The 17,213-nt window shown below is 43.7% G+C and overlaps 1 protein-coding gene across 1 annotated transcript; it reads right to left on the bottom strand.

The window, feature by feature from the left end:
• Positions 1-450: 450 nt before the first annotated feature.
• On the bottom strand, positions 451-16,651 carry Cct7 (chaperonin containing TCP1 subunit 7). The gene is made up of 12 exons (XM_046432220.2): positions 16,148-16,651; positions 10,597-10,750; positions 9,873-9,979; positions 8,150-8,275; positions 6,976-7,028; positions 6,443-6,614; positions 3,601-3,765; positions 2,706-2,894; positions 2,171-2,268; positions 1,716-1,848; positions 1,086-1,292; positions 451-818 (listed from the first exon to the last, which is right to left on the bottom strand). Exons 1-12 carry the CDS (start codon positions 16,151-16,153, stop codon positions 603-605), a joined length of 1,626 nt encoding a protein of 541 aa, XP_046288176.1. The 5' UTR covers positions 16,154-16,651; the 3' UTR covers positions 451-602.
• Between the last annotated feature and the right edge of the window lie 562 nt (positions 16,652-17,213).

The raw sequence follows: 17,213 nt of genomic DNA on the forward strand, positions 1-17,213 counted from the left end.
CTGGTCATAAGAAAACACAAGGACTCATAAAATCACTGGTGGCTGAACAAAAAATACCAAGTGGGAGCCCTCAGCTTCCTTCTCAATGGATTAAGTCACCAGAGTTATGAGAGGATATGACCTCTGCCAAACATCCCTCCCAGAGTCAACTTCAAGATCTTGAATAAGAGGAAACAAAAGTCTGAGCCCAGAGAACATGAAGAGGCAGACAAGGTAATACAACATCTACTCAAAGCAGAGAATCCCCAAGAGCAGGGTCCAGGCTAGGGAGGGTGAAATAAGCTATCAAGAAAAGGAAGTAACTCCACACAATCTAGCCACTTCTGGAATCAACATAACCACAGCGAAACTTCAGAGAACTCCTTTTTGTATCTCTGAGTACGTACATGCAAAGCACAAATTCTGAGTTGCAATATGAGTAAAACAACTATGCCCAAATAATTTACAAGGTTAATTCCAAGTCTGAATTTTATTTAAATAATCACTAGTGGAAACAGTGGGCCAACTACTACCACTTCCTCATAACATCAGCTAACCAAGTCAAAGAAGGCAAGCACATCTGCAGCCAGCCTGCCAGTCAGTATGTGATGGGTGTGCACCTCTCACTGGAGGCGGCCTCGGCCCCGGCCAGCTGCTGGAGGAGCATCCACAGTGGAGCGAGGGTTCTTGATGGTCTCATCTACGGACACGATAAGGCATGCAGCTTCAGAGGCTGCTGTCAGGGCATTGATCCGCACCATGGCTGGCTCCCACACAAAGGCATCGAAGTTGTCAGCAATGTCCTCATTGTTGATGTCCACCCCATACCACATGCCCCCCTGAAAGAATAAGGAAAAGAGGAGAGGCAATATGGCACTGATCCTAAGTTTCTTACACACAGCTCCAGGCTCTCTCCCAGGACGCTGTTGTTTCCATGGCAGGCAATGTGGCCTTTGCCTGAAGAGGAGGCAGTTACCCAGTCACACTAGGTTTAGTTCCAGCCCATCACTGGGGTCAAGTATGTGCACTTGAGTAATAAGCACAACACACTCATGATCTAGCCCCACCCACCCAACCCCTGGATTCTGACGAGAAGAAGAACCCACCTGGGCATGCCGAGCCCGCAGCTTGTTGAGGATGTTTGTGGCATCAAAGCCAGCATTGTCACACAGCTGACGTGGGATAATCTCCAAGGCCTTGGCATATGCCCCAATCAACAGCTGCTGTTTTCCTGGAATAGTCCTTGAGTAATCCCGAAGGTACTTGGAGAGCTCCATTTCAATGGCTCCACCACCAGCCACCACTGAATCATTCTGCAGAAACCAGACCACCTCTCAATGCAAGCAGATCATGGTCCAGGCTCTAACCTGGGCCACCTGGTAGGTCCTCTGGCCCAGAAAATGGTGTTTCCTTCCTTACCCCAAATGAAGCCCTAAAACAGCCCAGACATGGTTCCCATCTAACACACCCCAACTCCAACCTAGTAAACCATCAAGAAACATGCAATTTGAGGACAGTGACATAATCACTGGAATACCCAACTACATCAATTCCACACTTTGCTAACAAGAACTAGCCTTAACCTTTAAGACAACATAACCTATTTGAGACTAAAGCTGAGTTTTTCTATGATTTCTGGGGCCAAAGAGAGCCCACCACGCAGGTAAGGGATCACCATACAAATCCAGAGTCTGAACATGTAGGGAAATAGGGCTGTGTAGATAGGAGGCCAGTACCTTGATGGCCCTCCTGACAATCATGATGGCATCATGCAGGGACCGTTCTGTTTCCTCCATAAACTGCTCAGCGCCTCCACGGAGGATGAAGGTACAAGTCTTGGCCTTGGGGCAGCCAGTGAAGAGGTTATACCTATGCTCAAGATGAAATCGCACACATGTGAACTACTTCCTGTTGCCATCTTGCTGGATCTGTTCTCCCCACCAAGCCCTCTCGACACTTAGGAGCTGCTCTTCCATTTTCATTGAGGCTACCCAATCCCAACCTTAAAGGCATTTTCTTGGGAAGATCTGTGCTAACCTTGGGGGAATCAAGATTGTGGAATCAGACTTAAGACCCAACAGGCTCTTCTTCCCCCCCCCAACATTCTTCATGCCCCCAAAGGTAACATCTCAAAAAAGGAACAACAGTACAAGCTGTGCCCAGAAGATGGCAAAAAGCCAGACCCACTCACCTCTCGCCTCCAATCTGGGTCTCTTCAAACACCTGGCAGTAGCCTAGCACATCTGCTGACAGAGCATTCACACTGGTCTGGATAGAGCCTCCACAGGCCTAAAGAGCAAAGAAGGCAGAATCATCTAGCAGCAAAGGCTCCCAATGAGGCTACTCAGCTCCCTGTCACCCAGTCTCCAAGCTAGTTCCCTTGCTGGACTCTGCCAAAGCAGCCCAGAGCCCTCTGTACTAGATAAATCTACCCTTTCCCCCCAACCTCCAGCAGACCCTTAAACACCTCTGAAAGCAGAAAACAAAACAGTTTAAGAAAGGAAAAACATCTGGCAGGAAGCCCACTCCCAATGAGATTGTCCAGTTAATCACAGTGCTACTGCTAGTTCTCTCATGAACAATATTCACTTCCTGACCTATTTGTGGTTGTTAGGCACAGAAACACTGGGAATGAAGGATTTCCTGGCAGAAAGAGTTAAAAAGACAGGGCCGAAATCCCCTTGGGGCCACAAAGGCCAAAGAGCAGCCTGTGAACATTTGGTTACCATCATGGTCCTCTTCAGATCCTCCTCAGGTACACGTCCAGCACAGAACATGTCCCTATCAGCAAAGTACTGAGTGGCCACATCCCCAATGGGGAGTTTGGACAAGATGACTTTGGCTCCAGAACGATGGATCTTCTCTAACTTGTCATATAGAATGTTCCATTCGGCATCAACAATTGCCTGATAATCCTGAAAAGACCCAGAAAATGATGAGGATACGTTGACATTTAGGGTAGGCTAAAATAAAGAATGCTGCTGTATCTGGTAATTAACAGGGGTAAATAGCTACTCTTTAGTCCAAACAAATGAGGCTCTTTTAAGATAATAGGAACCATGTAATAATTTCAAACACAAAAGCAGAAATTAACCCCAGGGCAGGGAGCTACACCATAGTTGGCACAGCCAAGGTGTGAAAAATAGTTCCCCATAGGAGTCCTAACCTGCACTGAGGTGCTGCACCATGGTCTTCCCAATGATAAGACCTCCTCCTCCCCACCAAAGGCCACCCTGTACTGGGTGAAATGGTGTTTCCAGCAGCAGCATTGATAACAGCAATTACAGGAGTGCAGTGGGAGGAGGCTGACTAGGGGGAAGCAAAATATCAGGCAAGACATATAGCTAGAAAGCCTCTGTCAATGCCGCCCCCAGGGCCAGAGCACAATATTTCAACAACTCTTCTGTATCCAAATTATGCTAGGCTGTGATCACTAGGGAAGAAGCATAGAGTGAGAAAAGCAGTGTGTCTGGTATTCAAATATTAATGCTTGGGGTAGGGGGAGGAAAAGGGGAATATAAGAAGCCTGAGAAGCAGTGCTAGACCTGAGACAGTCAAGACCTGAGGCCCTGGCCCAGAAAGGCACCCACTCCCACACCGCCTCAGGCTGGTAAGGCCTACCTCCACTGTGTGGACTCTGATTTCAGCATTATCTTTCTCAGCTTTCAGCTCAAGCTCAACATTTAAAAGGGCAATTGTGGGGTCATGGTACTTTTTGGGTTGCATTTCAAAGCCAGCGTAAGAGAAAGTCTTCTTGAATGCAACACCAGCCACCAGCTGAGACTCCTAGTTAGAAACAGACAGTTAGTTCAATGGTTTGGTACCAGCATAAAATAAAAAACAAGCTGGGCACAGAAGCACATGCCTTTAATTCCAATGGCTTAGAAGACTGAGGCAGGAGGATGGAAAGTTCAAAGCCAGCCTCAGTAACTTAGTGAGACCCTGTCTCTACACCTCTGGGTTTAATCCCTGGTACCCCACCCCCCACCACAAATCAGGTTTGTACTTTGCTGGGTTAGTACTTGTCCATTTCTGTAACCCTGAAAGAGTTAACCATTTCTTTATTTCACTGCCTTCTCATTAACAAAAATTTTGGAACAACCCATTTTAAAAAAATAAACAAACATATTTTTAGTTATCCTTTTAGTATGAGGGAAATCATTCAGTTTGCAGAGACAAACTGAATGCAGGACTGTCTTTTAAAGCACCTGCCAATGAATAACTCTATATTCACATACAGTGTCAGGAAAGGAGCCAGGCAGTTATGTTAGGGCAGGAGCTGAGCAATGCAGCCTTCGTCTACCCCCAATTCCCTACCCACTGTGCATGTGCATGCACGCACACACACTCACACAATCACAGTGTGTATGCTATAGTCTAGAAGGCAAAGACAAAAGATAATAAAAATCAGTTATCATTATGGCTCATCACATATTGATCCCTTCCAGACATGAGCTTCTACCACATTTTTCTTAACAGAACTTCCTGTGGGTTGGATTTAATAGCAGAACATAACAGAAAGCATGTTGCACTTCAGACTGACTTAGGCATTGAGACTTCGGTTCAAATCTCAATTCTCACGGAATGACCAAGTCTTTCCTCATTCCGTGAAAAAGGGTAATCAGTTCAATGATCTTTAGGTACTCTGCCCATATAAGTCTATAATACTATAGCCTATCAGTGAGTAGTATACACCTCCGGTTCCTGCATCAAAACCATGGCCTCCCAAATCCATGGCCTCCAGTTCCTGCATCAAATCAAAGACCTCCTAAAGAGAGTGACAACTAAGCTGAATCATGATGGACAAACAGAAATTAGTCAAACAGAAAAAAGAAAGGAGTGTTTACAAGAGATGGGGGGCAGTGTTGTGGGACCAGGGAATGAATAGCCCTTTGAACTGCTGGAATGTAAAAGACAGGACAATTCCAGCCAGAGAGGAGTAGGGGGAGGTGGGCAAGGGCCAATTCAGGAGTACCTTATAAGCCCCATGAAAGCCTAGCTCTTAGGCTACAGGCAATGTGGATCCAGAAGGCTTTACTCAGAGTAGTAAAGCAGGGAATTCCACCCTGTAACATGAAGAATGATTTAGGGGATGCAAGACTGGAGAAGGGTGACAATGGTCCTAATAAAAGTGATGGATAAAAGAAATAATTAGTAAATTAGTAGGTAAACAGTGGTTGACAGGGAGTGGGAAGTCAGTAAAGTTGTCAAGGATGCCCCTAGATTTTTAGTGTAACAGAATAAACCAACTATGACAAGGATTATACAAAATACTACTGGTTTATAGAATCGGACAATGTAATTAACAGATACAGGAACATGAGGCTCAGGGGTGAAATGAGGATGAAAGATATAAATCAGAAGGTTCTCTATTAACCCTAAGTAAAGAAGCACTACCTGAATTCTGAGTTAGGTTTTATATATAAGAGTTTACAAGGCCAGGCGCAGTGGCACATGCCTGAAATCCCAACAATTTGGGAGGCTGACACAGGAAGATCTTAAGTTCAAAGGCAGCGTAAGCAACTTAGGCTTTAAGCAACTTAGCAAAACCCTACCTCCCCAAAACAAAAAGGGCTGTCAATGTGGCTCAGTGATTAAGTGCCCCTGGGTTCAATCCCTAGTATCAAAAAGAAAAAAATCACCAAGGAATAATAATAAGCATGGCAGCCCAGAGATTAAAAAGGTAAAAAGTAACATGGAGCCACTAACATCAAAGAACATTTCCCCAGACAAATAATATTGTATTAAAAAAAAAAAGTTACAATTATGCTAATACAGTAGGCATCAGCCACATGGTGTCTTTTAAAATAAACTAGATTTAAAATTTATCTTTCCAGGTATGGTGGTCCACGTCTGTAACCCCAGCAACTTGGGAGGCTGAGGCGAGAGGACCACAAGTTCAGGGTTAGCCTGAGCAACTCAACAAGATCTTGTCTCAAAAAATAAAAAAGGCTGGGAATGTAGCTCAGTGAAGGAGTGTACCTGACCATACATACAAAAGCAAGTTACAGTACACTATTATAAGCAATCATCTGTGTTTTAAAAAACAGTATTTACAAATGTGCTTATATTTGCATATGTAATTCTAGGACACAGCACACACACACACACAAAAAAAAAAACTGGTAACAGTGCCTGTATATGGGTCAGGGGTGGTATATGGAACATGCACTTAGGGTCATAGATAATATCTGAATTAGTCCTACCATACCCCGAACAATGATGGAAACCAAGATTCTGAAAATCAATTATTCCAGTTTTCCATTCTGCTCACAAAGCTCTGCAGAGGTTATAAAATTTATCTATATCCTGTAGTGGCAGTATGGAAGTACAGTCCAAGTCTGACTTCTGGTCCAATAAGCGTTCTCTCTCCATCTGTACTGTGTACCCCACTCCCACGTGAAACTGTCAGAGGAGCCAAGGTGAAAGCAGGAGCCGTCTACAGAGGCCACAGCAGGCTTACCTCTAGGGCTCCACCCTGTACCTTCTTGATTCCAATCATTTTAAGCTGCAGCAAATCATCAAGCATCATCACAGCATCAACCACCATCTTAGCAAAGAAGGATTTCTGCTGAGAGATCAGCTTGGAGCTCAGAGCCGTCATGGCACACTTTTCTAGCAGCTTCCTCTGCTCCCTGGGACACAAAGGCAGAATCTGTATCAGGTCTTGAAAACTTAATCCTTCTTACCCGATTCTACTGTGATGTGGAGGTAGTTCCCTTCCAGCCTTTAGTCTCAGCCCTCTTCAATTTCACCTTCAGTATCATTAGGACAGATGATCAGTGACAGAGGGCAGCTGTAGTCAAAGACCTCCCATGTGAAAACTTTTAAACTACGATCTATAGCTTCTTTTTTTGCCGTGCTGGCTGGGGCACAGCCAAGGTTCTAACAAGGGCCAAAGTGCCTCAGGCCCATATAGGGATTTGCCAAGTGCTTCCCTGCATCCAATTTGGCGACAGGAAGTCAAGGTTATAACAAAGCCCACTGCAAACTTACACTTTATCTTGCTTCTTCACAGTCACAGCAATCTCTTTGATCTTGTTAACTGCCTGCCAAGAACAGAAGTTGAGTGAGTTTCTTATGTTACAGACAAACTGGTAAAGTGGACAATTTCTTATTAGTGCCTTGTCTGTTTACTCCAAACCTTAAGCATTTCTACTCCACAGCTCAAACAAAATTCCTAGGTCCTATAACTGCCTATGAATATGTAAAACTCTGTAAGTTTAGAAAATTCTGAAAGTGTAGAGTAAGTAGAAGAATCATCAGGGTATTCCCAGGATTCAGCTCTGGATCAGGTAATATATTTAAAACAAGTAAGTGAAGGGTTAGGGATGCAGCTCAGTTGTAGAACACTTGCCTAGTATGTCCAAAGCTTTGGGTTTGATCATCAGCACCACAAAACAAAACAAAAGAACACAACTGAATGAAAACAAGTCATGACATTAGATTAGGACAAAACCTCTGGCTTACTAAAAACACCTCTGACTTCTAGCACTTTATTAGTTGTAGCCCTAAGTAATTTAGTGAAACCCTGTCTCGTAATAAAAAATAAAAAAGGGATAGAGATGTGGCTCATTGGTCAAGCACCCCTGAGCTCAATCCCCAACCCCCCAAATACAATGTGTATACATACACACATATATATATATATATATATATTTTTTTTTTTTTACGCATGTGTATAGATACGTGTGTATATGTACTTTATCTTTGCCAAAGCACTCCTCATATATAATCTCATTTTAATGTCACCACCAAACCTTCTCCCCTTGCTGATGACAGCAAAGGAAGAAAGTAAAGCCTAGCAAGATTAAGTATCTTGTCCTAGGTCACAAAATAGCTAGGTCTTAAGATGAGCTAGAAGTACTTGATAGAAATAAGGTTGGGGATGTAGCTCAGTGGTAGCGTGCTCACCTATCATAGCAAGACCAAAAAAAAAAGGCTGTCACTTACTGAGACTATATCTATATCATAATCTACCAGGCTGACTCCAACCAGAGGTTTAATCTATCTCATCAAACAGCTACTGAATAGAAGTTCCTAGAAAGAAGTCAGGAAATGCCCAAATAACCCTATTCTTGCAGTCACTCCACACGCCAGTTAAATTATTATCCTAAGAGGAATGTGAAGATGCCCAAGTACAAGGTCAGGTGAACCAGTGATCCCGTACCAACTGAGTGGCCGTTCGGAAAGCTCGGATGATGATCTGGGGGTGCAAACCTTCCTCCACATATGGTTTCACTTGCTTCAGAAACTCTGCAGCCAGCAGGGTCACTGAAGTGGTACCATCACCAACCTGGAAAAGAATGACAGGAAACACATTCTCTGATGTTCAGGAAGCACCTTGAAACTCCATTTTCAGGTAACCTACCCATTTAAACTGGACATTATTTAAATAGGTGTCAAGCTTTTTTTCTGTAAACACAGGTTTTTGCAACAAAAAGAACATGATAGTAGTCCTAACTACTTATCAATTGGTTCTGGACTACAAAAATTAATTCCCAGATAACCCCATTCTCCAAAGAGGGTTGATTTAGGTAATCAATTTTCTCAGTGGGGCTGGAGTCGTGGTTCAGTGGTGGAGCACTTGCCTAGCATGTGTGAGGCACTGGGTTTGATCCTTAGCACCACATAAAAAATAAAAAAATAAAATAAAGGTATTGTGTTCATCCACAACTAAAAAAAATTATATAAAAAATTTTTCTCAGTATATGAAATCACATACATGAATTAACTGAGAACATATTAACTGTAGTCAAGACATTGTGATAGTCCCTTTCTGGACAGAAAGGCATAATTTCCTTGTAGATAATCCAATATTCACTTTTAACTTTAAACCATACTGTTTTATAAGCTACTGGGTTCTAACAAACCTTTACACTTCAGGACATATCTGTAATATACATATTCCACAGTATTCTAAAACATAAACCCATCTCTTTCAGTGTTTATCATCAAGACTCCAGTGTTAGAACTGATTTAGGAAAGACAGGATAATGCTACAGAACTGTATACTTAAAATGGCTAAAAGGATAAATCTTGTTATATTTTACTATCGTTAAAAAAGGTACACCAAGGGCTGGAAATATAGCTCAGTTGGTAGAGTACTTGCCTTGCATGCACAAGGTTCCGGGTTCAATCCCCAGTGACACACACACACACACACACAGGCACACCAGAAAGAGTTTCCAGCCCCATTTTGTAGGTAACTAAAAGATGAGATGTGAAACTATTTACTTAGTAATTCACGTGATAACAGTACATGGGCCTGCTCCTAAGAGCTTAGACTTAGTCTTTAGGATCTCATACCTAAAGATCATTGCCATTGACAATGTGTTAACAGATATGAAAGCTACATGCAATAGAATAGTATGAATTTTTTTTCTCTTCTTCCTTTGGTACTGTGGACTGAACCCAAAGATGCTTAATCACTAAGCCATATCCCGGTCCTTTTTTATATTTTATTCATACACAGGGTCTCACTGAGATGCTTAGGGCCTTGCTAAACTGCAGAGGCTGGCTTTGAACTCACAATCCTCCTGTCTCAGCCTCCCAAACCACTGAGATTATAGACATGCACACCCCGCTCCTGGATAGAATAGTATAAATTCTTTTTTTAGTTATAGATGGCCACAATACCTTTATTTTATTTTATTTTATTTTATGTGATGCTGAGGATCAAATCCAGTGCCTCACACATGCTAGGTGGGTGCTTTGCCACTGAGCCACAACCCCAGCCCTAGTATAAATTCTCAAAAGATTATTTTTGTAAGCATATATTATAAAAGTATAATTTTAGACATAAAACTAAAAAATTATAAGAGATAAAAGGAAGATAGCAAGCAGGTATGAGTTTCAATCTCCACTTAAAAACATATGATTAATTTTCCTACCTCAGCATCTTGGGACTTGGCAATGTCCACTAAAGTCTTTGCTGCAGGATGGACAACATCAAGCAGTTTCAGAATAGTGGCCCCATCATTAGAAATCGTTGCTTTGCCTTAAGAGAAACAAACAAAAACTTAAAGCCCCTTTCCTAAATTCTGTCTTCTATTTGGACCTGGGGTCCATGTACACTTTTTCTTGGGATAAGGAAGAGGGGATATCACAGTAGGAATTAAGGGAAAGATATCAATATCATCTTTTTATGTAATTAGCTCTGTGCACAAATTTTTATAGACCACAGGTTCCCAATTTTCTTTCAATAGCAATCAATACAGATCAATTTGATGTAGAAAAATATTTTAAATGAGAAGATACACAGTGGATATCCTAGTATTTTGCATGTCAATAACACACTAAAACATAAAGAGAATTTTCTCCTTGTCTTGACATGATACAGTGGGAGTGATCACTGAGAACTCCAATTGATTTTATTTCAGTTTTCTAGGTCACGTCTTCCTACAAGGCAATGGCTTTTGAGACCAGGTTCTCCCATATATTCCTACAAGTGTTCAAAAATCAGGACAATGTATGAAGTGGAAATGCTTTAATCTGAGCAATCCCTTAGAGATCTTATAAGCAGTGGGATTTTTGGTGCCAACCTGTACTAGTCCAAATACCACCCAAGCCCCTCCTCTCCTGCAAAATAGGCCTTGAGGAACCCAGTAGACTTACCTCGGCCGTCCACAATAAGTTTGTCCATGCCACGAGGACCCAAGGTAGTTCTTACAGCCTCGGCGATCACCTGGCAGGCACTAATATTGCTCACAAGCTGAGGGATGCCTTGGGAGCTATCAGTACCCTCTTTCAACAGGATAACTGGTGTGGGCTAGGAAAGAAAGAACAATTACCTGCTTTTAATAATCGTTTATTATAACGAAACTCAAGAGGGGAGGGGACAGGAAAAATGCTCCCAACTCCTTCATACAATTATCTGAAGGCCTTTCTAAACCACATTCCCCAACCATCTACCTCCAGAGGCATTGTCAGGCATGCAAGGCAGGAAAATGGTTTGAGGAGCACTGACCTAGACTAGAAGAACAAATCACATGTTCTAAAGTGCCCAGTTGAATGAGCATGGCCTTTTCAACTTTTGGCCTTATTATTTCTTGTGCTAAGGATTAGATCACAGAACAAGAAGAAGGAGGAGGCCCTGGTCAGGATTCAACCCCAAAGCAAAACATCTACTGGTCTGTTACAGCTCAATCTTAAAGAAACAGATGGGGCACCTGTGCAGTATGCAAGGCACAGACAGCTTGAGGTGTATCCTAGAGAGGCACAGGGCTTTACCAGCTGGAGTGAGTGTAGAAGACAGAGAAACAGCACCTTTGTCTTGCTTCATAAAATGACAACACATCTAATTCACATAGCAATGTTTCCATCTTATGCTGGCTCCATAAAGCTTCCATGTGACTAATTTCCAAGAAGGTGCCCCAGAAGTTTATTTCTTCCTTTGTCACACTGGACTCAAAAGGGCCACTATCCCTTTAAGGGCTTCATTTGAAGATCTGCTTCAGAAACTCTGGGAAGACAGAGAGCCTGGTCTTCCCCCCAACCCCTAATAGACACACCAGTACCAGGGATTGAATCTAAGGGGATCTCTACCTTTGAGGTACATCCCAAGCCCTTTATTATTTTATATTGAGACAGAGTCTGGCTAAGTTGCTGAAGCTGGCCTTGAACTTGCGATCCTCCTGCCACAGCCTCTTGAGTTGCTGGGATTACAGGTGTGTACCATCATGCCCGGCATACTGCTTTTTCTAATTTTTAAAAAGTTTATTTTATTGGTTCTTTTTAGTTATCTATAACAGTATAATCCATTTTGATAAAATTATACAAGCACAGAATATATCTTACCATACCACTTTTTCTTAAAGGGACTACTTAGATCTTTTATCCAGTGGCAAGTAGCAGACAATGGCTAGCAAACCAGAGTTTGCATCCAAGCCCAAGCCTTTAGAGATGAGTTGTGAATCAGATCTAGTATTCTGGGTGTTGGGCCAATTTTTCAAGTGAATCAGAACTATTTCAACACGTTTTACTGTCTATTATACTTATCAACAAGCTATGATTTTAATTTCTTTCTTTTCTTTTCCCCCTGTAGTACCGAGTATTGAACCCAGGATGCTCTACCACTGACCTACATCCCCAGCCCTATGTATTTAAGACAAGGTCTCACTAAGTTGCTGAGGCTGGATTCAACCTTGCCATCTCCTGCCTCAGCCTCCTTAGTCTTATATTTATTTCTTACTGTAACATGAAATAAAATGTTTACAGGCCATCCACCCCTAGGGTGCTAACCCTACCTCAGGTACTGAGCAAGGGAAGGAAAAAAAAAAGTATAGGTTGCCTCAGCCTTACAATAAGGAGTAAAGAATTCATATTCCAGAAACAGTCTAGCGATCCATGAGCCTGGTTCCATATGAACTAGGCAATTCTTTAAAATGCTCAACTTCTTGGCTCAGCGGGAATGAACAATAGAAAGACTAAAATAAAGACGAACAGGTAGGCAGGAAGCAGATCTCACACACCTGAGGCTAGCTATGGCAAGAAGTTCAGATGTTATTCCTACAGAAAAGGCAAGCCCAGAAAAAATTTTTAGCAGTGGATTGGTGTCACAAAGTGGGGATGGGCCATAATCCCAGTGACTTTTATCTTAAAATTAAAAAGGGCTCTATTGTAGCACAATGCTGACTACCCCCAACTCAATTCTCAGTACCACAAAACAAAACAAAAACCACCATAGAAAACAGATAAAAGGCAAGATATAATATGTAAATGTATAAAAGGGATGGAAAGATGTCCAACAGACTCTAAGGAATAAGAATGGGAGTATTTGGGGGCTAGGTTTATAGCTCAGTGGCAGAGTTCTGGCCTCACACCTGAGGCACTGGGTTCAATTCTCAGCACGACACAAATAAATAAATAAATGTCTTGTGTTCATCTACTATATATATATATATATATATATATATACACACATATATATATATGTCTGTCAAATAAGCACACATTACAGGTGTGGGTACACATGCAAGATACAGCCCACGAACTGGTACATGCTAGGCAAGTGCTTTACCACTAAAAACACCCTCCAGTCCTCCCTGACAAGCATTTTGCTTGTCAGAAAACCCCCTGTATCTGGGACCTGGGATGAGGATATAGGGAAAAACTCCTTCCTTTTCCTGGAGTGGCCCAGGTCTGGCAGCAAGAACGGCTTCTCTATACTCCCAGTCCTTCAGCAGACCTAGTCCCTGGCACCTTCTGAAATGAGCAGATGTGTCTTCTGTAAGGTATCACCTTCTCCCAGTCCTGCTAAGTCATTCCTTAGGAATGCCTAAAGTTTTCTCTGGTTCACCCCAGCCTTGGAATCTTCTGCTTTAAATTAAAACCAACCTAAGTCAAATCCATTTTAGCACCTTCAATGGGTTCTTTGTCTCTTTGACAGGCTACTTTATCTGATGCTTTTATAGATGTTTTCTCAACTCCACATCCAACTTGTACCCTTATCTACAAGGGTCACCCTACCATTTTCTACCAAAACCACTTTCCTACCACGAGACCAAATTCCTAAGAGCCTCAATTCTTCCACGAATTTTCTCTAGAGCAGTAAATGGGACAATTGGAAGAGGGGAATCTCCTTTCTCTTCATTCCCCCTTGCTCACAACTTATATATCACCATGTATCTTAAATAAGTATGAGTTTCCCAAAGGTAAGGAACACAGTATCCTAACCTTGCAGGGCCAAGATCTGGCCACAGATGAAACAATATGCATCAGCTTTTCAAGCTGAAAATTCAACTGTTATGTGAACGTGCTTGATGTAAGATAGCAATGGCTTCTTAACTTTTTTTGGGAAATAAACTGGCACTAAATTTACTGAGAATTCTTAAGTACAAAGCAAGGATCAAGAAGAAGCTCATCACAGATTCCAAGTTACCTATCCTTGTAGGCCATACAGAAATAGTAGGCTGAGGAGAAGAGATCCTAAAGGGAGGGAAGGGTGGCAGAATTGGAGTGAGCCAAGCCAGGCCAAGCAGGGTGGGTCATTTTCTATCAGTTCCCCAGCAGCAGACTCTGCTATGGAGAGCATAAGTTACTTTCAATATCACTCATTTTTAAATTTTTTTTTGTAGTTGTAGACGGACAGCATGTCTTTGTTTATTTTTATATGGTGCTGAGGATTGAACCCAGTGCCTCACATGTGGAAAGCAAGCGCTCTGCCACTGAGCTACAGTCCAGCTCCTCAATGTCAAGTATTTTTATTCCTCCAGTACTCTTGACAAGGGAATCATGAAAGGCTGGAATTTCAGCTTAATGATCTTCCTCTTCATCCTCCTTAAAAATGTTTATTAAACATTAAGCTTGATGTTCTATAAAACAAAGCACGCAGAGCTCAATACCACAAAGGCAGGGACATACACTCTGTTCAAACTGTCTCAAAGTCACAGAACTGAGGTTTCAGGAGCTGAGCTTGGTGGCACACACCTGAATCCCAACTACTCAGGAGGCTAAGGCAGAAGGACCTCCAGTTTGAGGTCAGCCTGGGCAACTAAGTGAATGCTGTCTCAAAAATAACAAAGCCAAAGCGGGAGAGGGGTTAAAGCTTCAGGGGACTCTTTTACCTCTCTTTCCATCACAGGCTTCTAGAACACCAGAGACAAATTTTATGCCAGCATAGAGGACTCCTGGTGGTAGAAGTTTCACATTCCCAAAGGAGGTGAGACATCCAAGAAGTAAACAGTCAATCTGACACAGCAGAAAGAATCAATTCAAGTGAAACTCAAATGCAGTGGTTTGTAGCCCTTTGGTAAGGGGTTTTATCACAGCACAGGAGGACTGTGGTTCTGATCATCAGTTCTTTAAAAGCCAACCAAAGCTCTCATAGAAACTTTGGCAGCAGGAAGTAATATAGGGAGGAAAGGAAGCAACTGCTTAGTTAACATCTGCTAAGTGTTTACTACACGCCAGGCACTTTACATGTTTTATTTCATTTAATTCTATGCACCAATACTCTATTGCTATTCTCTCTAAGAGACTAAGAGCCAGAAATTAAATATACTCAAAATCATACAGCTGAACCGTGGCAGAGCTAAGTTATACACATAGGACTCTAATGTAGTTCCAGGGACCTTATTTTCAAACATTGCACTATGTGTGCTATCTCTACAAAGAGCAAGACATCTTCAAGAACAAATAATGAAGAAATTTTAAAATTAATAAAGAGAATAGTAATGATGAAGACTGGAAAATGAATGAGCCAAGGAAGGATACAAGGTATTGCCATCACCTGCTCAGAAGCTAAGTTAGCCCTCTCAAAAGCAACCTAGACTATACCACTATACCACCAACGCTTCAGACACAGGGAAGGTATCTGAAACTCTGAGAGGGAGAAATGGGGAGCCGTGTTGCAGAGCTACAAGGAAACCTTTGGGACACTCCAACATTCATAACGCAGCAATGTGCGCAAGCGCGGGCACACACACCCACTTCTAAGAAAACTAGACACAGAGTTTGGTCGACAACTAGAAAATCTTGTCTAATGTCACCGGAAACAGAGTGCAGGTCGTCCCACCTCCGCTACTGTATCCCCCTCTGCCTTGCCCATTTTCCTAGCTGAAAGGCTGCATCCCCAGTAATCCTCTGGGCCTGGTACATTCAGTAAGCATTAATATGTACCAATCTGGTGACTGCGCGAGTAAATGAATGAATTTAAGTATGAGTGGAGTAATATGTTTTCATATATGCAATAGCCGAAGAGCTGCGGGTCGCTGGGCGCGCCCAACAAAAGATTCCCAATGCTGCCTCTGTCCGTTCTAAAAACACACTCTTTCAATCCAGCAATCTCCCAGGGCAGCCCGGGCTTTCAAGCCTAGTTGCGGGCCGCGTATGCACGCCCGACCCACACTCGTTTCACACAGGTCCCTACTCTGGGGAGCCTCGAGAAGGGGTTCCCAACGTGGCTTCGCGGTCCCGAAGCACCCTGGGATCTGTAGTCCCCGACCCTACCAGAACCCTGAGCCCCACAGAACGCAAGCCAACCGCTCCTGCTCCATGCCCGAATCGACTCAGGCCGCGGCCAGCCGGAGTCGCCCACAGGCAGGAAGCCAAGACGAGGTCCGAGGCAAGAGTCTGGAAAAGATCCCACAAGGCTGCCCCGGCTGAGCGGCGACAGCCACCGACCAGATGGCAGCGGATGGCGATGGATGCGCGAGACACCACTCACCATCATTTTGGAAGCTTGTTCAGTGGCCCGCTAGTCCTCTGTTCTCGCTGTCGGGCCGCCCAGCAAGCCCACAATGCCCTGCGCCGAAGAAGTCCCCAGAAGCTTAGCAAAGCCGTTGAGCCGATAGAGGAAGAGGATGGGCCACTTCCGCCACTCTATCGTTTGCTACCACCGAGTCGGTGTGGCTAGAAGTTCCTGAGGCTGAGTCTCTGGGTCGCTGTAGTTAGAGGCGTAACTTCAGGGGTCGCTGGACTTCGAAAATGCTTCTTTTCGAGGATATAAGATCCTTGATAGACCTGTGTCACCCACTAACATTGGTTTCACTCCCCTCCGTTCCCGGACGCCAGGACAAGGAATGAAATAAACGCAAGCATCTATTGAACGCCGACTGTGTGTGCTAATGTGAAAGATCACGTATCGCGTTGACACTATTATTGTGCCCACTTTACAGATGAGGACAGGTAGAGAAAAGTGTCCACAATCACAAATGCACAGCAAGTGGGAGCGAAGCGGGCACAAGAAACTAGCCTCAATGTCCGGAGTCTGGCTCCGCGCTGGCCAGCGCCTCCTCGCGGGTGGGATGCCTCAAGTCGCGGCTCCAACTGTTATCGACAGTGAGCCCGCAAGCGATGGTGTAACTGCGCGAAGGACTAGCTAGACAATTGCTTTCCCGAGAAGGGGAGGAGGAGGAGGAAAACACAGATGGGGAAAGGCAAATCGTGGAGCGAAGCATCAATGGAGAGGGTCCGGCCGAGACCACAAGAGCCTACGGCCAGAACTTTCAGCAACTGAAGAGATCCTTGCGAGCCACCCACCAGTTCCCCATCCTCCTCGCCCCGCCTACTGCCAGCAGGGTACTGGAGAGTCGAATCTATATCAAGAAACGCGGGGGCGGAGCTGAGTCGAGGGCCAGCAGTTGCTGTTTAAGAGTTTAGGCCAATCACCCATCAGCTCCACTTCTCTCGACCAATAGAAAGTGGGCTAGGGCGCAGAGGTGGAAAGTGCGGCTACACGAGCAGGTATCAGAGCCAATCAGCCGTAGACCTCGTTCCCGTCCGCCAACCGG

This window comes from Marmota monax, unplaced genomic scaffold, assembly GCF_021218885.2.
Source record: "Marmota monax isolate L192 unplaced genomic scaffold, Marmota_monax_Labrador192_F-V1.1 WCK01_AAM20220418_F8-fsc00106, whole genome shotgun sequence".
Classification (NCBI taxonomy): Eukaryota; Metazoa; Chordata; class Mammalia; order Rodentia; family Sciuridae; genus Marmota; species Marmota monax.